This window comes from Hyperolius riggenbachi, chromosome 1 (genome assembly GCF_040937935.1).
Source record: "Hyperolius riggenbachi isolate aHypRig1 chromosome 1, aHypRig1.pri, whole genome shotgun sequence".
Lineage (NCBI taxonomy): Eukaryota > Metazoa > Chordata > Amphibia > Anura > Hyperoliidae > Hyperolius > Hyperolius riggenbachi.
In genome coordinates this window covers 645,930,581-645,954,843 of record NC_090646.1, presented here as the reverse complement: position 1 = coordinate 645,954,843, position 24,263 = coordinate 645,930,581, and the positions used below count along the sequence as shown (strand labels likewise).

The 24,263-nt window shown below is 45.4% G+C and overlaps 1 protein-coding gene across 1 annotated transcript in view; it reads left to right on the top strand.

The window, feature by feature from the left end:
* The window catches only part of LOC137531220 (bile acid-CoA:amino acid N-acyltransferase-like), a 34,570-nt gene extending 10,624 nt beyond the window's left edge, over nt 1-23,946 (top strand). The window contains exons 2-4 of the mRNA XM_068251371.1: nt 4,283-4,755; nt 20,291-20,493; nt 23,181-23,946. Coding sequence (XP_068107472.1) covers nt 4,293-4,755; nt 20,291-20,493; nt 23,181-23,777 — 1,263 coding nt within the window. The 5' untranslated portion in view covers nt 4,283-4,292 and the 3' untranslated portion in view covers nt 23,778-23,946. The remainder of the gene's footprint in view (nt 1-4,282; nt 4,756-20,290; nt 20,494-23,180) is intronic.
* Nucleotides 23,947-24,263: the final 317 nt, after the last annotated feature.

The following is a 24,263-nucleotide window of genomic DNA, read 5'->3' as shown; positions in this document are numbered from 1 at the left end:
CAAAGGTTTGTTGAATATTGCGACTAGTGGTTTGTGATCGGTTTCAACAGTGATCTTTTCCCGACCGTACAAGTAGCTATGGAAACGGTGGCAAGCAAACACAATGCTTAGGCATTCTTTCTCGATCTGAGCATAATTCTGCTCAGTTGGGGTGAGAGCCCTGGAAGCAAATGCTACAGGTTGTCCATCCTGCAATAGGCAGCAGCCGAGGCCATTCTGACTGGAGTCACTTTGAACTGTAATTGGCTTGCTAATGTCATAGTATCTTAGTACTGGCACTGTGGAGACTAGTCGCTTGATTTCATCAACTGCTTCCTGGTGCTTTGGCAGCCAGTGCCATAGTGTGTCTTTATCCACAAGCCTGCGCAAAGGCTCACAAACCTCCGAGAGATGGGGCATGAATTTTGACAGGTAGGTGACAAATCCGATAAACCTTTGTACTCCCTTGGAATCGGTTGGAGCAGGCATGTCTTTTATTGCCCTTACCTTCTCAGGATCTGGCTTCAACCCCCCTGCTGATAGAATGTGACCATGAAAGCGAACTTCATTTAGTTTAAACTGTAGCTTCTTGATGCTCAGTCTAAGCTTCACTTCTCTGCAGCGGTTCATAAGAGCAATCATGTTAGCATCATGGTCACGAGTGGCCTCCTCTAGTGAGTCTCCACAACCCACTATTAGTATATCATCTGCAATTGGCTCCACACCTCGCAGGCCGGCTAGTAGTTCATGCTGTTTTCTTTGATACACTTCTGGGGCTACCGACACACCAAAGGGTAGTTTGAGCCAGCGCATTCGGCCCCAAGGTGTCCAGAAGGTGGTCAGAAAGCTGCTCTCTGTGTCCAATTTGATTTGTAGAAATGCATCCCGGGCATCCACCAAGGAGAAAATGCGGGCTTTGGGCAGTTTATAAAGGACATCCTCAAGTGTCGGCATTATATAGTGGGACCTTTTCAGTGCTTTATTCAATGCCCTTGGATCAATGCAAATTCTAATTTTGTCAGCTTTTTTGACTATAACCATGTTACTTATCCAGTCTGTGGGTTCAGTCACTGAGGCTAGGTTCCCATCCTGTATGTGTTTGTCCAGCTGGGCTTTGACGGCTTCCCTAAGTGCAACTGGAACATTGCGTGGAGAGCATTGTACTGGTGTGATAGTTCGATCTAGGTCAAAGTGCACTTCCCCAGGTAGAGACTCTATTGGACTATTGAACACATCCTGGTATGTGCTGGTAAGCTGTTTTTCTGTTAGCACCCCTGTGGTATGGCTTTCCATATTGTGGAGTTCATCTGGAATAGTAATGTGCATCAGACCCAAACGTTCACACGTTGAACCTGATAGGAGTGGGTTCTGGTCTGCTTTGACTATTTCAAATTCCAGTTTGTGGCAGAGACCTTTTATGAAGCATTCAGTCTGAAAAAGGCCCAATGATTTCATCACCTCACCTGAATACAGCTTCAGTCTTGTCTGGCTAGGCTTCAGTCTTACCTTGGGAGCTATCTTGCGTTTATCCTGCAGGCTCATAACGTTACATGTTGCTCCTGAGTCAAGCTGGCAACGCTGTCGGGTGCCGTGGAGCTGTAGGTTGACAAACCACTTTTTCCCTCGGGAGCTGGGTGACCCCATAGCACTAGCAGTGTATATCTGTCCATTATCTTCATCATCTGCCTCCTGTTCAAGCTCAGCTTGATCATCTACTGTATGCAGCTGACGCTGGTCTCGTTTTGCTTTTAGGCACACTGTTGCAAAGTGGTTGGGGGTTCCGCAAAGTCGGCAATTCTTGCCAAAAGCTGGGCATTGGGATCTCCCCCGGTTGTGTGTGCTGCCACAATACTTGCACTTTTCAGGGATTCTGGGGTAGTTAGGATATCGTGCTGTGCTTGGCTTTGTGTTGCTTTGAGGCACTGGCTTTTGGGAAACTGTCGCATTAATACTGGCATCCACTCTGGCCTGCGTCAGCACTTTCATTCGCAAGTCTGTTTGCTCTGCAGCTCGGCAAATATCAATGGCAGACGCCAGAGTAAGTGTCCTTTCTCTTAACAAGCGACGGCGTGCGTTTTCATCAGCAATACCTAACACCAGCCTGTCTCTGATCAAGTCATCTTTTAACTGTCCATAATCACATGTGGCTGCTTTCTCCCTTAATCTAGTTACAAAACAGTCAATTGTCTCACCTTCTTCCTGCTTGAGGGATCCAAAAACAAAGCGCTCAAAGATGACATTTTTTGTTGGCTTAAAATGCCCCTCCAGGGCATCCAAGATAGCAGTAGCACTCTTTTGCTGTTCCTCATTCAAATTCAGATTAAAACGATAGATGTGTCTGCACTCACTTCCCATTACACGCCTCAAAGTGGCTGCCTGTACCTCTGCCGGTTTCTCATGCAGTCCGGAAGCTAACATAAAGTCCTGAAATTCAGCTTTAAAAGTTTCCCAGTTGTTAGCCAGGTCACCAGACATCTTCATCTCAGATGGTGGAGGTATTGTGTTTGCATACATGGTTGCTTGAATACTGAGTTCTATTCTGTATACTGAAGGTTTCTTTTCCAGCTGGATGATTGGATGGTGTGTGTGTTTCAGGCTTCTGACACCATGTTTCTGTTAGTTCAATAATGCAGAGAAGGTGCAGATTGCAAATCAACTCAGAGCTGCTTTATTCATGCTGCTAGTCTTGTAAGAAGCAAAGAGGTTACAACAACGAAGTACTTCCTGTGATGACATCTAATAAACATTTCCTGTGATAATATCTGGGCTGCCAGTAGGTGGCAGCATAACCCCTTAACACTATGCTGCTATATGGTATATGATATATGCTATAGCAGCATAGATGGCGCTATTGTGGCCAGGAACGCGAAGAATTACTCACGTCCCCAGCCTGTCAGCTCCTGTCACCGAAACAGGAAGTGGCTGCCGGCGGAGCCAGGAGGATCGGAGGGAGATGGCAAGGGCACCGGACAGCTGCAGCGGGCTATTGGAAGCCCAAACTCATTTTTTTTGTTTGACTTAAGTGTCCCTTTAAGCAGATTCTGTATGTTGCATTTTTCTGACTTTAAAAAAAGCTTTAATGTGAAGAGAGTGCCTGGCCAACCTATACTGGGGGCAACTGAATCTAGCTACCAATATGGGGAGCACCTATACCTGGCCACCTACCTATACTGAGGGTGATTTTTCGGGGGGGCTCAACGCAGCTATAACATGCGGTGCAAATTGTCAGGTGCTGTGCGATCATTCCAGTTCGGGGGGGGGTAACGCAACCTCACAAGTTTGCCTCAGGCAGCTAAGAGTCTAGAACCGGCCCTGCCCCCCGGAGGTATTCTTTTTTTCTTCCATTGTCTCTTCAATACAAAGTACTGTTCTGTATAGAGTAAAAATGTGAAAAAGACTTTCAGTATAGCTAATCCAATCATAGTTGCTTTTGTCTACTTTTGAGGATTTCAGGGAAACGTGACATTGCGCCATCCCTGCACTCAGATTAAATACAATCCAGCAGCATCAAAGGGAGAAGAATTATCAGCTCAGTTGTGATGACGTGAAATGTTTTGTAATTGTATATCAAGATGTGGCTTGCTTATCAATGTTTGCTTGTCTTACAAAGAGCTCTTAAACCAAGTCACTCTCAGTCCAAGGTTTTGCTGTACGCTATTGCTGTAACCAGAGATGGATTAAGGCGAAATGGAGCTCCAGGCAAGCAACCACTTTGGGCCCACCCTACATGGTCACATGGCTTTTTTGTTGAGATTTGGTGGGGGCTAGCATCAACCAAGCCCCTAGTCTCTCCAGGCCCTAGGCAACTGCCTAACTTGCCTTGTGGATGATCCAGCTCTGGCTGTAACTGTTGTCTTGTCTCCTGTGTGTGTGGCACAAAATGGTCACCAGCTTCACTGTCACTAAAGCTCATAACAGAGAGGCAGTATAAACACATGCACAGGCACATACCGCCAGGGGAAGGAAAGTCAAAGGAACAGGAGAAAAATGAATATAGTTGTTCCCACCAAAAAAGAAAAAAATATTTGACTGTGGTTGGAATATGTTTAGTTAGCTCTTTCAGAGATGGATTAAGGTGTAATGGGTAAGGTAGTAGACTTGGCCCCCCACTTATGGTCCTTTTGGTAAGCTAAAGTGAACAGAGGTCAAAGATTGTGGCAGGTGCCACCCACTATACCCCAACCACCTGCCTAGGTTGCCTGGTGGATAATCCTGCTCTGAGCTCTTTTTAGGAAGTAGAGTTTAAACTTTTCAAACTACGACATAAGTCAGCTTTGGGTGAAGGCCTTTTTTATCATTCTAGATCTTCAGCTATGATTGGCCTCACAGTCTCCCCGGAAGTGTCTCTCGTAGATGAACCAGTGAAGATCCAGGCTTGGGGTCTCCCACCACGAGAGAACATTGCGCTGAGAGCCTGGCTGAAGGACGAGAAAGGCCGAATATTCCATTCCATCGCCTTCTACCTGACTGACGACGAGGGAAAGATTAATCTGGAACGTTCCCCATCCACTGGTGGAGACTTCTATGGAATTCATCCAATGGGACTCTTCTGGGCGCTGAGGCCAGCTATTCCATTTTTAAGGCTGATAAAACATGATGTGATGGGAAGTCCTTTATATGTTCATCTGGAACTTTACTCCCACCTGGTAATTACTCCATCACCAGACGATGTTCCTCTGGTCAGTAAAGTTATAGAGAGGTGGTATGTGAGTCCCGGTGTCCAGAGAGTGCAGATCAGAGAAGGACGGGTCCGCGGAGCTCTGTTTCTTCCTCCAGGTATGATATAAGCAAATCCATTAGGTTATGTACACACATCCAATTTTGATTGGACAATTTTACCACCTCATGTAGTATGAGCACAACTAGGATGAAGAGGCGCCCAGAAATGGATAAAACTGAGTAAAAACAAAATAAAATCGAAAAAATAGAGGTGGCTTACATCTCAGATGACACAACCAATTTGTGAAAAGAGAACAATTTCTATTAAAGCGGATCCGAGATGAAAAACTAACTATAACAAGTAACTTGTCTATATATGTTATCTAAAGTTTAGATAGTTTACACTGCATATCTAGCTGCAAACAGCTTCAACAGTTTATGATTATTTATTCCTGTGATACAATGAGAGCGACCATGTTCTGTTTGTCACGTTACACACAGGCAAGCTGATCTGCATCTCCAGCCCTCAGCCTGTGAAAACTTCACTCCCCTCTCCTCCTCCCCTCTGCCTCTGAAATCTCTGGCTAGTAACCTCCTCCTGCCCAGACTGAGCTCCCATAAGCCCTTGCTACTAAGGCTCAGTGTGCCAAGGCACTCTGGAAAAGCTGTGGGCGTGGTTTTAGTTTATAGGGAATTAGAGTATTAAAGCAAAACAAAAAAGGATTTAGCTTGAGGAATGCCCTATAAACTATATGAAAAGAACACAATTATGCAATGAGTAAAAGTTTATCTCCGATCCACTTTAAGCACAGGCAGCACGTTTCTTGGATACATGCCCACTTCATCAGGCCATTAACAATACTGAAAGAATCAAGAATGCCTCTGAGGCATAGTCGGCCAGTGGGTCTCCCCTGCTGGTAGCATTTTTTCCCTTTTCAAGAGTGCGCCCACCTTACATCTGGCTATTCCTGGAGGTACCCGAGCGGAGACGAGCTAATATACTCCACGTGCTCTATGTGGTTGGTTCTCCCCTATGCAACCCACCTTTCTGAGTATATGTCCTGCAGAAAGCTTATTTCTCTATTATACCCAGTGACATATTGCACTATTGGGCTCCCTTTGTCTCTGTGTTTTTTTTCCCAAGGGTGTCCTTCACCCACTCCCGTCTGTCATGTGGTATGAGGGCCAATTGAGGGGCAGCATGGTGGCTAAGTGGTTAGCGCTCTCGCCTTGCAATGCTAGGTCCCTGGTTCAAATTCCAGCCAGGACACTATCTGCACAGAGTTTGTATGTTCTCCTCATGTCTGCGTGGGTTTCCTCCGGACACTGAGGCTTCCTCACACCCCAAAAACATACACAGAGGTTAATTGACGTCCCCCTAAATTGGCCTTAGACTAGGATACATACAAAGACATATGACTATGTTAGGGATTAGTTTGTGAGCTCTCCTGTGGGACAGTTAAAGGACACATCTAAGGACTTTGGAAATAAAAAAAAATCCACTTGCCTGGGGCTACCTACAGCCCCTGCCGGCTGTTCTGTGCCCACGCCGCAGCTCCGCTCCACGATGGTGGTCTTGGGTCCCCTCCGGCGCAGGATTCCTACTGCGCCTGCAAAAGCGGCTCTCAGAGTCACGCTGACGTCATCTGGCCTGCGCTGTACAGTCCAGATAACGTCAGCGCGACCAGTGAACCGCACGCTGGAGCGCAGAGGAATCCGACGTGGAAGCCGACCTAGCAAGGTCGACTTCTCCACCGGAGGGGACCGGGAGCCACCGGAGCTGCAGCGAGGACAGATGTAGCACAGGACGGATGCCAGAGGCTGGAAGAAGCCCGAAGTAAGTGGATTTTTTATTTTAAATTTCCTCTGACCACTCCTTTAACTGACAAGACAACATACTCTGTACAGCACTGCAGAAGATGTTGGCCCTTTATAAATAATAACTGATTTTTAAAATTTTGAGTCGATTCTGTAGGTAGGAAAAAAGCTGTGAGGTGAATGTGGGAGGAAACCAAGAGCCGATCTAATGTCGAAAGTTTGTAACACAGCGATTAAGACGACATGAAAAATTATACTCACATTTGTGGGCAGGTGGGGAGTACAAAGCTGACCCCACTGGGGTTAAACAGTCGCAGTTATAGAAAAATACTTCAATATTCCCTATAGTTGCGCTCAGTCCCTTGATCCTTACATCCAGATTCCAGGGGCCAATCAGATATTGCACCTTAATGAACAGAGGATATATATAGTGTAATATGTTCTGACAAAAAAGATTAGCACCCTTTTAGTGACAGTAACACTCTGGGAGCAGTGTATATGTATAAATCGAGGTTAGATGCCCGACACCACCTATATCAAGCACTCCCCCCCTAGTTATCCCTGCTCACCAGCAGCAAAACACAGCAGGTATCACATCCAGTTCACCACACTGCTAAATGCTCAATGTTGCCGTCATCAAGGTTAATATGCTTTGGACATAATCTAGGGCTCAAACAAGAAGGATCATGTGTAAAACCGTATTATTTAATACAACTTTTAAAACCAGTAATGCCCGTACATGAGAAAACAAGTAAACAGCATAAATATCACCATCTCTGGATCAGGAAGATAGCAGCGTCCCGCATCCCCTCTCCGTATGCTCCTCTTGGTGTGTAGGCCTTGGCTCCGCCCTACCGGTTTCGTCATACAATGACTCATCAGGGGCTAAAGGTCATATCCCACACCAAGCTTATAAGGCCCTCCACGCCGCCCTATCCACGCCCCGCATCAGCGAGCGCAATGATCTACAGCGGCGTCTTCACTCCGTCATCCCCGGCCCTCCCATTCTCACGATGGATACCTAAGCGTACGTTATTACGTACGACGCATGAAAGCCGCTGCGTGCCAACATGCGTTCCATACGTACTTCCCCTGTGCGGACACGTCTGCGCCCATCCGGACACAGACACCTCCACACAAATAGTTCCGCACGCCATATCTTCTCCTATACAGCCTGATGGCGTTACAACCTATGAAAAATAAAAACACCAAAGCCCTCCCCCTCCCACTGTAGCCACCCCAATCACATATCAACTAGCCTATCACAACATAGATCACTCCTGCAGCCCTATATACTTTAGGTCACAATTATACAGTGATTATTTCTTCCCCCAAACATTTCAATAACATATTTATTAGTATAAATTTTACGTGCAAACATTTCCATAATAAACAATCCCATAATCCAACACTCATAATAAGCATTAATAATCAATCTTAACTCTAATACCTTTGTATCATATTTACAGTGCCCCATATACACTTATATATAAATGTGATCATATATTAGACTCAGACCCTCCTACAAAAATTGTGACATCCCTAATGCAGACCCATTGTCTACTTCATAGCATATCTTCCCCCCTGTGCAAAGTTTTTGTGCATAGATCCATTATCTACAAAACCACTCTCTACTTCATATTTCCACCCCCCCCCCCCTTTTCTACTCCCTGTGCAATTTTAGTGCATAGATCATCTATTAATTCCTCATTCCAAAAGATGGCTCATAGCCAATTAGCTTCATAAAGTGCATACCATATCCTAACTATACCCCCTATGCAGTGCTGTTAATCATTATTCAAAAAGCAATTGATGTCAATATCTATATAAACCGTCAGGTTTCAATGTTTGCAAGTTATATATCCATCTTGTTTCTGCCTTACTTATTTCACGCAATTTGTGACTCCCCCTCCAATTGGGGTTCAATTTCTCAATCCCACAAAATTTCATTTTTGCTGGATTGCACTGATGACTTAATTTGAAATGTGAGGATACACTGTGATTATCATGGCCTTTCGAAATTTTATATATATGTTCATTTATTCTTTTCTTAAGTGTGCGTGTGGTTCGCCCCACATATTGGTATCCACATTCGCACCACATCAAATATACCACATGATTACTCTGGCATGTTATGAAGTCCCTTATTTTAAACGTCATCCCATTTGTCTTAGATTGAAATTCCTTAGTTTTAACTGCAAGTCCAAACTCGCAGCCCCTACAATCTCTGCAGGGAAAGAATCCATCACTTTGCCAATGATTCCTCTTTTTAGATTCTGGAGGGTTGACACAACTTGGGACCAGAGCATCCCTCAAATTTGGGGCTCTTCTATAGATAAACTTAGGGCTTGGAGGTAAAATTCTACTGATCACCGGATCACTGATCAGTATTTTCCAGTTCTTTTTTATAATACGCTCAACTTTTTTATATTGTTTCGAGTAACTTGATATAAATGCCAACTGAAATTCGCCTTGTTTATCCCCTCCACTCCTAGTTTTTAGGAGATCTTTTCTCTCCATATTTTGGACTTCCTGTATCACTTTGTCCAGTCCCTCTCCACGATATCCCTTTTCGATGAACCTATACTTAATTACATCTGTTTGTCTTTGGTAATCCTGTATGTTAGTGCAATTACGCCTCACCCTCATCATTTGGCCTTTTGGTATTCCTCTTATCCAGGTTGGGTGATGGCAGCTCGTTACAGGGATATACCCGTTTCTGTCTGTTTGTTTGAAAAAACATTGGGTAATTACATCATTTCCTTCCTTTCGAAGCTCCAGATCTAGGAAGTGAATGCTTTCTGAGCTCATTTCTACCGTTAATTTAATATTTGGAACCAGATTATTTACAACCCCTATGAACCCCTTGGAATCCCAAGAATACCCACGTTATGGGGTCCCGACTTCTAACCGGTATGGGAATCTCAATCATGAGACAAATGACCAACATTTTTTAGGGAGGGGCTATGTTCCCCCACACCGAGACAGGAACAATTATCTAACAGATTCATTCGGCTCCCCAGGGCAGCCACGAAAAAGAGGAATAGAAGAGGTTGCAGGGGGGGACGACGTGAACAAAAGAAGAAGGGAATAAACTCTGAGGGTATATATAACCTCAGTGGAGTAGACTTGAATAAGGAAGAAGTAAAAATGCTAAATAAAGGCTTGAAATTTGCACCAGCAAAAAATATAAATAAATTTGACACATATATTGATGTGCATAAATTTTGGAATACCAAAAGGCCAAATGATGAGGGTGAGGCGTAATTGCACTAACATACAGGATTACCAAAGACAAACAGATGTAATTAAGTATAGGTTCATCGAAAAGGGATATCGTGGAGAGGGACTGGACAAAGTGATACAGGAAGTCCAAAATATGGAGAGAAAAGATCTCCTAAAAACTAGGAGTGGAGGGGATAAACAAGGCGAATTTCAGTTGGCATTTATATCAAGTTACTCGAAACAATATAAAAAAGTTGAGCGTATTATAAAAAAGAACTGGAAAATACTGATCAGTGATCCGGTGATCAGTAGAATTTTACCTCCAAGCCCTAAGTTTATCTATAGAAGAGCCCCAAATTTGAGGGATGCTCTGGTCCCAAGTTGTGTCAACCCTCCAGAATCTAAAAAGAGGAATCATTGGCAAAGTGATGGATTCTTTCCCTGCAGAGATTGTAGGGGCTGCGAGTTTGGACTTGCAGTTAAAACTAAGGAATTTCAATCTAAGACAAATGGGATGACGTTTAAAATAAGGGACTTCATAACATGCCAGAGTAATCATGTGGTATATTTGATGTGGTGCGAATGTGGATACCAATATGTGGGGTGAACCACACGCACACTTAAGAAAAGAATAAATGAACATATATATAAAATTTCGAAAGGCCATGATAATCACAGTGTATCCTCACATTTCAAATTAAGTCATCAGTGCAATCCAGCAAAAATGAAATTTTGTGGGATTGAGAAATTGAACCCCAATTGGAGGGGGAGTCAAAAATTGCGTGAAATAAGTAAGGCAGAAACAAGATGGATATATAACTTGCAAACATTGAAACCTGACGGTTTAAATATAGATATTGACATCAATTGCTTTTTGAATAATGATTAACAGCACTGCATAGGGGGTATAGTTAGGATATGGTATGCACTTTATGAAGCTAATTGGCTATGAGCCATCTTTTGGAATGAGGAATTAATAGATGATCTATGCACTAAAATTGCACAGGGAGTAGAAAAGGGGGGGGGGGGGGTGGAAATATGAAGTAGAGAGTGGTTTTGTAGATAATGGATCTATGCACAAAAACTTTGCACAGGGGGGAAGATGTGCTATGAAGTAGACAATGGGTCTGCATTAGGGATGTCACAATTTTTGTAGGAGGGTCTGAGTCTAATATATGATCACATTTATATATAAGTGTATATGGGGCACTGTAAATATGATACAAAGGTATTAGAGTTAAGATTGATTATTAATGCTTATTATGAGTGTTGGATTATGGGATTGTTTATTATGGAAATGTTTGCACGTAAAATTTATACTAATAAATATGTTATTGAAATGTTTGGGGGAAGAAATAATCACTGTATAATTGTGACCTAAAGTATATAGGGCTGCAGGAGTAATCTATGTTGTGATAGGCTAGTTGATATGTGATTGGGGTGGCTACAGTGGGAGGGGGAGGGCTTTGGTGTTTTTATTTTTCATAGGTTGTAACGCCATCAGGCTGTATAGGAGAAGATATGGCGTGCGGAACTATTTGTGTGGAGGTGTCTGTGTCCGGATGGGCGCAGACGTGTCCGCACAGGGGAAGTACGTATGGAACGCATGTTGGCACGCAGCGGCTTTCATGCGTCGTACGTAATAACGTACGCTTAGGTATCCATCGTGAGAATGGGAGGGCCGGGGATGACGGAGTGAAGACGCCGCTGTAGATCATTGCGCTCGCTGATGCGGGGCGTGGATAGGGCGGCGTGGAGGGCCTTATAAGCTTGGTGTGGGATATGACCTTTAGCCCCTGATGAGTCATTGTATGACGAAACCGGTAGGGCGGAGCCAAGGCCTACACACCAAGAGGAGCATACGGAGAGGGGATGCGGGACGCTGCTATCTTCCTGATCCAGAGATGGTGATATTTATGCTGTTTACTTGTTTTCTCATGTACGGGCATTACTGGTTTTAAAAGTTGTATTAAATAATACGGTTTTACACATGATCCTTCTTGTTTGAGCCCTAGATTATGTCCAAAGCATATTAACCTTGATGACGGCAACATTGAGCATTTAGCAGTGTGGTGAACTGGATGTGATACCTGCTGTGTTTTGCTGCTGGTGAGCAGGGATAACTAGGGGGGGAGTGCTTGATATAGGTGGTGTCGGGCATCTAACCTCGATTTATACATATACACTGCTCCCAGAGTGTGACTGTCACTAAAAGGGTGCTAATCTTTTTTGTCAGAACATATTACACTATATATATCCTCTGTTCATTAAGGTGCAATATCTGATTGGCCCCTGGAATCTGGATGTAAGGATCAAGGGACTGAGCGCAACTATAGGGAATATTGAAGTATATGGACGTGGTTGTCTAAATAGTGCGCACCACCTGAGACTTGAACTATTGGATTGTGTAACAGCTTTTTGTCCGAAAGGATTGTGAAGCGCAGCCTAAGGGTACTGGTATTTATTTTATTTGCAGTTATAGAAAAAACAACAAAGCCATATATATCCTCCACAGAAGGTGGTATGATTATGTTTGTGGCTCAGGGGCGCCAAAGAGAAATAAAATTATTAAAAACTTTAAAAAATTGAGACGGTAAAGGTAAACATACTGTCACAGGACCCCTAGTGGCCGGACCGCAAATTGCCTTCCATGCAAGCTGTGGTCGCGATCGGTGCGCAGAAACCGCTGGAATTTGGGCAGCAGACCGACTAGAAGGGAGCCTGTGGGTTACGGTAATTACAAATTACACATTATTTCAGGGTATAACTGCCACCACCTCTGTTACCATGGGACAGAGGAGCCCACTGACTGGCTAAGTCTAGACCTGCAAGTAAAAACGGTTAAACACACTATATTCTGTCTAGCTAGCGACAATAGTAGCGTCTCTCCAGAGACCCGAGTTCAGTTTCTGTGTGTGGCTGAATAATAGGGTAGCGGAATAAAATGCAATATAAATAATTAATATATACAGAAAATCGTTAAAATCAACAATTATAGAGGCAAATGATAACACAGTATAGAAAATAAAAATGGAGAAAAACGGATACTTAAAGTTCGTGGAAATATGTTCTTTCTGGGAAAATCTGAGCACATGGAAACTGTCCTTTGTTTCAGTTCAAGAAAATGGCCGCCAGCCACATGGTCCTCTGGCTGGCTTGATCAGGTGATGGTACACCGGGGAGGACTAAGGGAGGAGTCCCTCGCAGACACTTTTGAACAATGTACATCTTTGGGTGGAGTCTCAGGTCCAGCCCAGGGGTTGGACAGGGGCGGTTAAGCTCCTGGGTGGGTTTCCCATGCCCACCAAATATGACATTTGTCATATCTCGGCTTACGCTTTCCGCACACACATGACCATCACATATTCATATTCCTCAAAATATGCCAGTTCATATGATACCAAACTGGGGAACATTTGCATGCCCGGTTACAAAACAGTGGAATACCTCGAGTTCTGGTTATGTCAGTGACCCCAAGTTAATATCAAAATACTCACAAGATCCGGACCAACAGAATGAGATAACTTCCACATCTCTCCTATGAATGGTATTTCTAAAACATGCGTAAAGATCATAACTCCACGCTTTCCTATCCTGGCTGAATGGTTCCGCTAAGTCTGCCCCCTGCTGGGATTAGCTTCCTTGGCTCTGAAAAGACTCCTGGTTTGTTAATTAACATCTGAGTGTGAGATCAGCTTGAACAAACTCTGAGTTTTACACCTCTGGCTTAATTAGCAAGTCACAGGGCCAGGTTTCTTGCCAGCTGGTAAAGGAGGGAAAAAAAACCCCTGTCTTTTAAAAAACCAGGAATGTCAGTCTCTGATCGCTGCAATGATTGGCGAATCTAACCAAGAAAGCGATCAGGGAATCGACTTTTGCGAATCCTTCCGATTCGTCTGCCTTTCTCACGGCTGTTCCGTGACAGTTACTTCCTTTTGGGGGGAAAAAGCTCCAATAAACAAGATGCTAATAGACTACAACGCGTTTCTTATGCTGCATACAAACTTGAGATAAGTCTTTGGAGAAGGCAAGATCAGACCAATTTTACCCCCTTCCATGTAGTATGAGAGCCATACCCTACACAGTCTATTCTATGGAGCTGCACTCCCCATCAGATAAAATCTTTGCAAGATGCTGCACACACAGATGCCCGTACACACTCAAAAGATCAGTATCTGCATAAGATCTGTTCCTGCCAAAGATCCGTTCCTGCAAAATGCATTCATAGTCTATGAGATCTGCAGATCCTCATACACACCTTGTTTAACAGACTTCATCTGCATATCTGGCAATCATCTGCAGATCTGAAAATCCATCCTGGTGGATCTGATCTGCAGATGATTGCCTGTTAAACAAGGTGTGTATGAGGGTCTGCAGATATCATAGACTATGAATGCATTTTGCAGGGACGGATCTTTTGCAGGAACAGATCTTTTGCAGATAATGATCTTTTGAATGTGTACAGCATCTTTGTGTGCAGCATCTTGCAAAGATTTCTGTCTGATGGGGAGTTCAGCTCCATAGAATAGACTGTGTAGGTATGGCTCTCATACTACATGGAAGGGGGTAACATTGGTCTGTGATCTTGCCTTTTCCAAAGACTTTTATCTCAAGTGCGTATGTAGCATAAGGAGAGGTTCTTCATACAATAATGATACATTAACTATACCACTACAGTTAATGTATTATTGCATATCGTCAGTGGCGTAGCTACAAACTTCAGGGCCCTATGTGGAATTAGGACCCGCGCTCCCCCATTCCTGCAATAAATAATGAGCTCCCCTCTTCCCACCCCAGCATGGTAGCCAGAAGGACTCCCACCTCCTTCACCAGTAGGTTAGCTAGATGTGCCCCATTCCCATAGCTAGCCAGGTATAGGTGTCCCCACTATAGCTAGCCAGGTATAGGTGTTCCCAGTATAGATAGCCAGGTATAGGTGCCCCTAGTATAGCTAGCCAGGTATAGGTGCCTGCAGTATAGCTAGCCAGGTATAGGTGTTCCCACTATAGCTAGCCAGGTATAGGTGTCCCCAGTATAGATAGCCAGGCATAGGTGCCCCTAGTATAGCTAGCCAGGTATAGGTGCCTGCAATATAGCTAGCCAGGTATAGGTGCCTGCAGTATAGCTAGCCAGGTATAGTTGCCACCAGTATAGATAGCCAGGTATAGGTGCCCCTAGTATAGCTAGCCAGGTATAGGTGCCTGCAGTATAGCTAGCCAGGTATAGGTGTCCCCACTACAGCTAGCCAGGTATAGGTGTCCCCAGTATAGATAGCCAGGTATAGGTGCCTCTAGTATAGCTAGCCAGGTATAGGTGCCTGCAACATAGCTAGCTTGGTATAGGTGCCTGCAGTATAGCTAGCCAGGTATAGTTGCCACCAGTATAGATAGCCAGGTATAGGTGCCCCTAGTATAGCTAGCCAGGTATAGGTGCCTGCAGTATAGCTAGCCAGGTATAGGTGTCCCCACTACAGCTAGCCAGGTATAGGTGTCCCCAGTATAGATAGCCAGGTATAGGTGCCTCTAGTATAGCTAGCCAGGTATAGGTGCCTGCAACATAGCTAGCTTGGTATAGGTGCCTGCAGTATAGCTAGCCAGGTATAGTTGCCACCAGTATAGATAGCCAGGTATAGGTGCCCCTAGTATAGCTAGCCAGGTATAGGTGCCTGCAGTATAGCTAGCCAGGTATAGGTGTCCCCACTACAGCTAGCCAGGTATAGGTGTCCCCAGTATAGATAGCCAGGTATAGGTGCCTGCAGTATAGCTAGCCAGGTATAGTTGCCACCAGTATAGATAGCCAGGTATAGGTGCCCCTAGTATAGCTAGCCAGGTATAGGTGCCTGCAGTATAGCTAGCCAGGTATAGGTGTTCCCACTATAGCTAGCCAGGTATAGGTGTCCCCAGTATAGATGGCCAGGTATAGGTGCCCCTAGTATAGCTAGCCAGGTATAGGTGCCTGCAATATAGCTAGCCAGGTATAGGTGCCTGCAGTATAGCTAGCCAGGTATGGGTGCCTCCAGTTTAACTAGCCAAGTATAGGTGCCTCCAGTATAGCTAGCAAGTATAAATATAGCCAGGTATAGGTTCGCCCATTATAGCTAGCCAGGTGTAGGTGCCTTCAATATAGCTAACTAGGTATAGGAGCCCCCAGTATAGGTAGACCAGTATAGGTGCCTCTAGACCTAGGCTAGACCTGCTTCTTCAGAGGTAAGTACTTAAAATCTTAAAATTTTAAATATATGTAAACATATACAGATAAGAAGTAAGTTTCTTCCGGAGTAAAATGAGCCATAAATTACTTCTTTCCTATGTTGCTGTCACTTGCAATAGGTAGTAGAAATCTGACAGAACCGACAGGTTTTGGACTAGCCCATCTCCTCATGGGGGGTTCTCAGGGTTTTCTTAATTTTTTCAATAGCACCTAGAGAATGGCAGTTACTCTGTCCAACTGCCAAAAAAGTGTAAGGTGAGCAGGGAGGCTGGCCAGCATCTTTATATACATCTTTTTCAGAGAGTGTCTTTATAAAGAATAGAGGTCATGCTGAGAATCCCCTATGGAGAGATGGACTAGCCCAAAACCTGTCGGTAATCTCAGCTTTCTACTACTTACTGTAAGTGACAGCAACATAGGAGAAAAGTAATTTATGACTCATTTTACTCTGGAAGAAACGTCCTTTTTATGTATATGTGTTTACATATATTTTAAATGTTAAGCTTTTCGTGACAGTGGTACTTTAAAGGGAACCAGAGAGGAAGCACCCTTGTGTATTTTACCATGTATATCAGTAAGAACATTAGAGAAAACACTTACCATGCTCACTGTTTCCTCCTCACTGCTAAAAGTGTCTGTTAACAGCAGTCACAAGAATCCCAGACTGAGCAATTAAATCTGGCTTTGCTGGGAATGATTATTGCTGAGTCATTATAGCAAAGCCACAAGGGGGCAGGCTTGGGCTTGAAATAACACCACAGAAGACTGACTTAGCTATAATCTTTCTGTAGCAAAGCTAGACGGAGCAGCCTGACTTCTCAGTCGGGGATTCTTATCAGACGTGATAACAGTCAGATTACACAGAGAACAATGAAACAAAGGGCAGATTAGGTGTTTACTGTCATGTTCCCACTGATTTATAAGGTAAAATACAAGAGGGTGCTTCATCTCTGGTTCTCTTCCTTGGCGGTGCATTTCTGTCAGGAATTAGGAGTCAAAAGCGGTACATTTTTTTTCATGAATTTTACGCCTCCGATTTTTAAGTCTTAACTCACCAAAAGTACATTTTTTTTCATGAATTTTACGCCTCCGATTTTTAAGTCTTAACTCACCAAAATACATCAGAATAAAAGTGTGGTAGACATTCTGCATATAAATAAAAGTCAGGAACACAAAATTGTTGAAGTAAATAAATTTATCAATAATCTGAAATAAAACTGTATAAATAATGCAGCAGATTATGCAGTATGTACATATATACTCCTAATACACCTCCCGTGTGTGGTATATTTTAAAGCAAGGAATTGCACACAGGGCAACATCACAGTCTGGACAGTAGAATCGTGATTCTTTCCTGATTCTTTTCCCCTTCTCGTCGCTTTTGCTGCAGCACACATGACATGTCCTAGTTGGGGCATTTTTTTTGGGAGTTGGTGGAATGTATTCCATAAAATGACGGCCAGTGAGGCGCTCCGGATTAACCACATAAGAGGCACGGCGTCCAACTCTGGCATCCGATGCAGTCTGGTACCTTAGACAGATACATTCGCACAGTTTCCAGATGAAGTCTGCGTGCGTCACTGGCCTGTCACTTCCCTGCTTGTGCAGAATGTATGCATTCCAAATGCTTTGTTCCAGTAGGTGCCGGAAAATCTTCTTATAATACTTTTTCTGCTGTTTCCTGACAGCAGGATAAAAGGTCACCGCCTGGTCAGCTTTGTCCACACCACCCATGGTGTGGTTATAGTCCACCACGACCTGCGGTTTTACAATATCTTTTCCTCCTCTCGTTCTGGTGGGGACAGTGGAGGTGTCATGAACAGTAGAGAGGAGACAGACGTCTTTTTTGTCCCGCCACCGGAGGGCTAACATCTTCCCTTTCTGCCAAGCAGCTATGTCCCCAGTCTTCAGCTTCTGCTTGGCAAAGGCCGACGGCATCTCCCTCCTGTTAGGCCTAACAGTGCCATAGATGTCAGTCTTATGCTTTATAAGAATCTCAGACAGTTCAGGGGAGGTGTAGAAATTATCTGTGGTGAGACAGTAGCCTTTGTCCAACAAAGGCTCCAGAAGGGACAATACAGACGATGTCGCCACTCCAAACTCGCTAAACCTGGGACAAAATTTTGTGCCTTTTCCCGTATACAAAATAGTATTCCAGATGTATCCGGTACTTGACTCGCATAGCGTGTATGATTTTATCCCAAAGCGGGCCCGCTTTGAAGCAATATATTGGAGCCAGCTCAGCCTCCCCTTATAGGCCATCAGGCTCTCGTCCACGCTGATGTCCCTCTGTGGCACATACGTGGTCCTAAAATTTTCCACCACCATCTGGTAGACCTCCCAGATTTTTTTTAGTTTTGGAGCAGGGTGAGTCGACTCATCAAAAGTTTCATTGTTGGAAAAGTGGAGAAATTTCATTATAAGGGAAAAACGGTACTCGGACATAACTGTACCGAAGAAGGGGGTTGCAATGATCTTATTCGTGCTCCAGTACCATTTCTGCAGGGGCTTCCCCACCACTCCCTGCAGAATGATCAGGCCCAAAAACAGCCAAATATCCGCTGCTGTTACCGGCTCCCAGGTCCTGCTTCTGGAAAAGGGTCCTTGAGGAGTAGCCAATTGTTGGGTCGCATAGCGATTAGTCTCCTCCACTAACCTCTCAATAATCGCCTCCGAGAAGAAAAGCTGCAGATATGCCAGGGGGTTGCACTCGCATTCCTTCTTCAGGCCAGGCTCCCCAGTAAAAGGGAAACGTGGGGGCGGTGGCGGAGCCTGAGAAAGGTCGATGGGGCACCAAACCCGGACATCACTAACATCGCTGGTGATGGAGTCGCAGTCGCTGTCGCTATCTGGGTCGGATGACAGATCCCCAGGTGCGTCGCTGTCACTGGAGTCCGCCAGTGACTGCAGATCGCTGTCCTCCAACTCCGTCAGCGCTTCCGCGGTGAGACGCCTTCTGGAGGATGATGCCATAGTAAATCCAGGCAGAGGTCGGTGCAGGCAGCAGGCAAAGAGTAGTCTAAGTCCAGGCAAAAATCGTCAACAGGTAATCAATCAAATCCAGGCAGAAGGCAGAAAGAGTAGTCAAAGTCCAGGCAAAAATCGGCAACGGGTAATCAATCAAAATCCAGGCAGAAGGCAGAAAGAGTAGTCAAAGTCCAGGCAAAATCGGCAACGGGTAATCAATCAAATCCAGGCAGAAGGCAGAAAGAGTAGTCAAAGTCCAGGCAAAAATCGGTAACAGGTAGGCAGAAATCAGATAAGATAAGCACTCACAAATCACAGAGATCACAGCCAGCTCCTCTCCAGCTCAACAGCCACAACTCCTCTCAGCAATCCAGGAAGCAGAAGGCAACATTGCATTGGATACAAAATCCCATTGTATCCAATACAATGCTGTTTTGGGCCAATCAGAACTGTTTATTTTAATTTTTTTTTTATACTCCCTCCCTCCCCTCCCCTGTGACCCTACGCTTCCCCCTACGTCACTTGCCGCTGATCGGCTGGGCTAATTGGCCGCCGGGTCCCCCAGGATCAGAGCAGTAATGGGGACACCGGCCGGCCGGGTGGAAGAAGCTTGGGTCCCGCTGACAAGCGCTGATCGCGCGCAGGACCCAGGAAATAGATGCAGGCACTTTTTTCCCAGCCACCCTCCCCATGCCTTCTCGCCGCCCGCGACGTCACGACGCACCGCCGATCCTCCCAGCTAATTGGCCGCCGGGTCCCGGAAGATCAAAAGGTAATGCGGACTCCGGCGGCCGGGGGGAAGAAGCCTGGGTCCCGCTGACAAGCGCTGATCGCGCGCGGGACCCAGGAAATAGCTGCAGCCACTGATTTTACCTCACGAGCAGAGCTCGGGCTTACCGCTCCTGACATGTGTCAGTCAGCCCGAGCTCTGCTCGTGAATACCGCCAAGGAGGTTAAGGAACAGTGCAGCGCTGCAGCTATTTTTTTTTTTCTCGTCTGCAAATTGTCCTGATTGATGAGCACGCTACTGGATCCTGTTCCAGTCTGTCTGCCCTGCTGCATCTTGGGGCCATGTACTGTCCAATTTTCATTAGCATATATAGCTATAGGAAGTGTTTTTAATGCTGAAACCAGGAAATTACAGTAAAAGTGGGTATCCTGAATAATTTACTGCAGTCTACTATTTGTGACTACAGTGCCTCTTAAAATTGTGCATGCCTCTTACTTGGAGCTTAGAGCTGCAGATACAGTCCTCACTCAGTAGTAAGGTACTGTTTGAGAACTGCATTACAAAAATGTCAAAACTGCATAAATGTCGAAACGTGCAACTGGGCCCCGACAGGGACACGATGTTCTTGTTTCGTATTCTGTTGTACAACTTGCTGCTTGAAGAGTTTATTGTGCTCACTAAGGTTTTCTTCCTTATATACAGGTGAAGGTCCGTTCCTCGGAGTCATTGACATGTTCGGTGGAGCTGGAGGTCTGATGGAGTTTAGAAGCAGCCTCCTGGCCAGCCGTGGGTTTGCCTCTCTTGCCTTGGCCTATTTTGCCTATGAAGATCTGCCAGATTTCCTTGGAGACATGGACCTAAAATACTTTGAGGAAGCTGCCCAATTTCTGTGTAACCATCCGAAGGTAAGTTATTCTTATGGCAGCACCTGTATTGGCACAGCTGAGGATATTATTTACCAAAGACAACAAATAGTAACCCCTCCGGGTCCCCAATCGTGATGGTCATGTCTAGGAGAAGCATGTGGTTTGTTTGATCAGCTGACAGATTTGCAAAGCTCTGATTTGGTGTGATCACATCCTGCGTTAGCACATGATCATGACTAGCAATCATAATAGCAAATCCATATCTATCACCTGACCAAACTGATCACTTGCTCCTTCATGAGCATCACTAGTCCCCAAGTGCAGCAATTATCCACCCCCCCCCCCCCCCCTCCAGTAAGCAGTATGGCCAGTGTCTGTCCCCCTCTTTTTTTAATCCGTGTAGTCCCCTTCTTCTGCCAAACTACCCCCTTAGTAGTCACTGTGGCCCTTTTCTTGAGTACAAAATGGTAACGAGCCAAAGTGAGGTGGATTACCTCAATGACGACAGTCTCCTGGGAGAAAATATTTAGTTTCTCTCACAATACTGTCCTCATTGAAGTAAACAACCTCACTTTTTATGATTTTAGTGTTTTTAACTTGGCTCTTTACCCCTTTGTGCTTTATATACCCACCATCCCATTGAGGTTACAGGGCTCTCTCCTGGACCCACCTGGTTGACACCAGTGTGAGAACCAGTCCCTCTTTTTTAACAAGGAGAGTGACTATATTATTGTCTCCATCTGCTTCCAGTGGTTGATTGCCCCCTTTGCAACCTCCCAGTCCCAGCACCCTACCTGCACTAATGTATTTCCTTGAGTACTTATGTTCCAGCTACATGGTCATTTAGGTGCAGGGCGCAGCCTAAAGATGGCTCTTCCTGCATTAGGTAATATGGGGAATATATCAAATATACTTAACTAATATTACCTGCTATTGCCAGAACCTGAATTACTGTGATTTTATTGTGATTCAGGTTGTGACGCTATAGCCATAATTATTATTACGGCCTCTGGTGGTGCCCAAATCCAGTGCAAGCGGGGCTGAGCGGGTGCCAAAATCATCTGTCTCACTACCCCCCCCCCCCTCCTTCCCAAAGGTTGCCACTCTCCCCCTATGTAAATATATGCAGAGTGGTCACAGCAGGTCACATTACCTAACATTGCATTACCTGACAAGTAAAAGTGGTAAATGATGTAAATGATTGATTACAGGTAGCTATTGCACATCTTGTTACTGTGTGCCCAGCCTGAAGCCTTGTACTCACACTAGAAGGTCCTTAACTGAGGCACTGGTCGTGGCCACCTCTGCCAACAATGAACCATGCCTATGGCCTGGTCCTCCTCAACATGTAATGGAGACATCCTGGGTGCTATTGTTATCATCTTTTATCTTACAACTCCATCGTGCGACCCCAAATGATTGATTCAGGAACCGGTGTGACTGTAGCCCTCTCGACCCCTGCAGTCGGGAAGGAGGGGGGGGGGGGAATAGGGCTGGAAGCTGTGGGGACATTGAGGGTCCAGGCAAGGTGTCCCCATATGGTGATTGGCTGGCTGCACAGCACATGCAAACTGAACAGGGAGGAGACATGTATCACGCTGGGAGCAGGTATGAATAAAGCATTAATTATGTATGGGACCTCGCCCCTCTACCTCCTGCCAGGGCTGGATTTAAGCCAAGACCACATAGGCCCTGGCCTAGGGCACCACAGGATCAAGGGCAGGTGGGAAGCAGGCTTTACAGGAAGGGGGAGGGAAGAATCACATGGCTATCTATACTGGGGGAAGGGGTCATCAGGCTATGTATAAGGAAGGGGGGAGGGGTCATCAGGCTACCTATAAAGGAGTGAATTGGGGGTCATAAGGATATCGAAACTAGGGGGATGGAAGGCTTACCTGGCTACCTATACTGGAGGTGGGGGGGGGGGGGGCGGGGGGGGAGGTCAACGGGCTACCTATACTGGAGGAAGAGGAAGGGTAGTCTGACTACCTATACTGGAGGGGGGAGTGGCTGCTGACAATGGCCTTGGGTGGTAAAGAGTACAAATCCGGCCTTGCCTCCTGGCCCACTCCCCTAGCTTGAGGGATCAAATCCTGATCCCTTCCTGGTCCTCTCTTCATGCCCTCGGTCTGCCGCTGTACCCCCATGAAAGTCCACAACTTTTTTGGTACTCTTTGGAGGAAGAGGAAGGGTCGTCTGGCTACCTATACTGGAGGGGGGAGTGGCTGCTGACAATGGCCTTGGGTGGTAAAGAGTACAAATCCGGCATTGCCTCCTGGCTCACTCCCTCTAGTTTGACGCATCAAATCCTGATCCCTTCCAGTCCTCTCTCCATGCCCTCGGTCTGCCGCTGTACCCCCATGAAAGTCCACAACTTTTTTGGTACTCTTTGGAAGGCTTCCAAAGATGAGTGCATTCCTACTGCGCAAACATGCACTTGCGCATACACTGTACAGACCGGCTCACCTTTAAAAATTACTCTGGGACGCGAGTGCTTCTGAAGCCTTCACGAGGGCTCCCGAAGACGTATTCAACTGGTTGGTCAAATAACTTTTACGGGGGAGGACAGTAGTGGATTGAGGGCACACAGAGGACCAGGAAGGCTCTATGGGATCCAGAGCCTTCCCGCAACATAGATGAGTATCTAACTATTTTTAGAATTTAAAAGCGATTATTGTATTGAAGTTGCTTACTATTCCTTGTTATCATTCTGTTTTCTGTCTCAGGTTTCAGGAGACGGTATTGGCGTCATTGCTATATGTAAGGGGGCAGAGATGGCTTTAGGAATGTCCAGTTACTTGCCCCAAGTTGCTGCGACCATTTGTATCAATGGGACTAATGCTGTCAATGGTAACAATCTCAGTTACGGTGATCTCCTGATTCCTGGAATTCCCTATCGCTCGGAGAGGCTGATGCTCACACATGGAGGAACCCTCAACCTCTCTCGGGCAATGGATGATCCAAGACTGCCTCAACATCAGGACTCTGTCTATCCACTGGAGAAAGCCAGAGGCCCCATTCTCTTTTTGGTGGCAGAAGATGACCAGAACTATGACAGCTTATTTTTTGCCAAGGAGGCGCTGGCCAGGGCTCAGAAATATGGCAAGAAGGATGTGTATTTACGGACCTACCCTGGAGCTGGTCACCTTTTAGAGCCCCCTGGATCCCCTTTTTGTCCCGTGTCCCAATCTCCTTTCTTTCCACTTCCACTGATGTGGGGAGGGGAGCTTCTGGCTCATGGCAAAGCCCAGGAAAGCAGCTGGAAAGAGACACAGGACTTTCTTCGTAAAAGCATACCATGTTCTCGTCGGAATAAGTTATAAGGAAATTGATAACTGTGTGAACTGCTCTTTCAGTCTTGTAAAGACAAGATGGAGACGTGAAGAAGCCTACCATGAATTTATGGCTGACAAACAGGTGATAACACTGCAATGGATTCTCAACTTCAGCCAAAACTTGTATGTTGGTCTTTTGAATAGACTAGAAAATGAATCGGAACATCTGTCAGGTTTAATTTCTGTATCCCCACTGGGGACATGTTTTCCCTCACTTCTTGTCCAGATAGCTGGCCACCTTCCTTCCAGACGGGGTACGTCTCATTGTATAGGGGCAGCAATATTAACGAATAATAGCAGAATGGAGATGATGTGGAACTGTTGTTATCTTTTCATCACTGTCCCTCATTTCCTTTCCTAGTGACATTCTCCGCTTCCATTAGATCTATGTTGGAGCTCTCTGTGTCAGCAAGATTGACTATGAGGGGAATTGTACCCAAAAGCAATGCACACTCATTTCATTCTCCCCATACT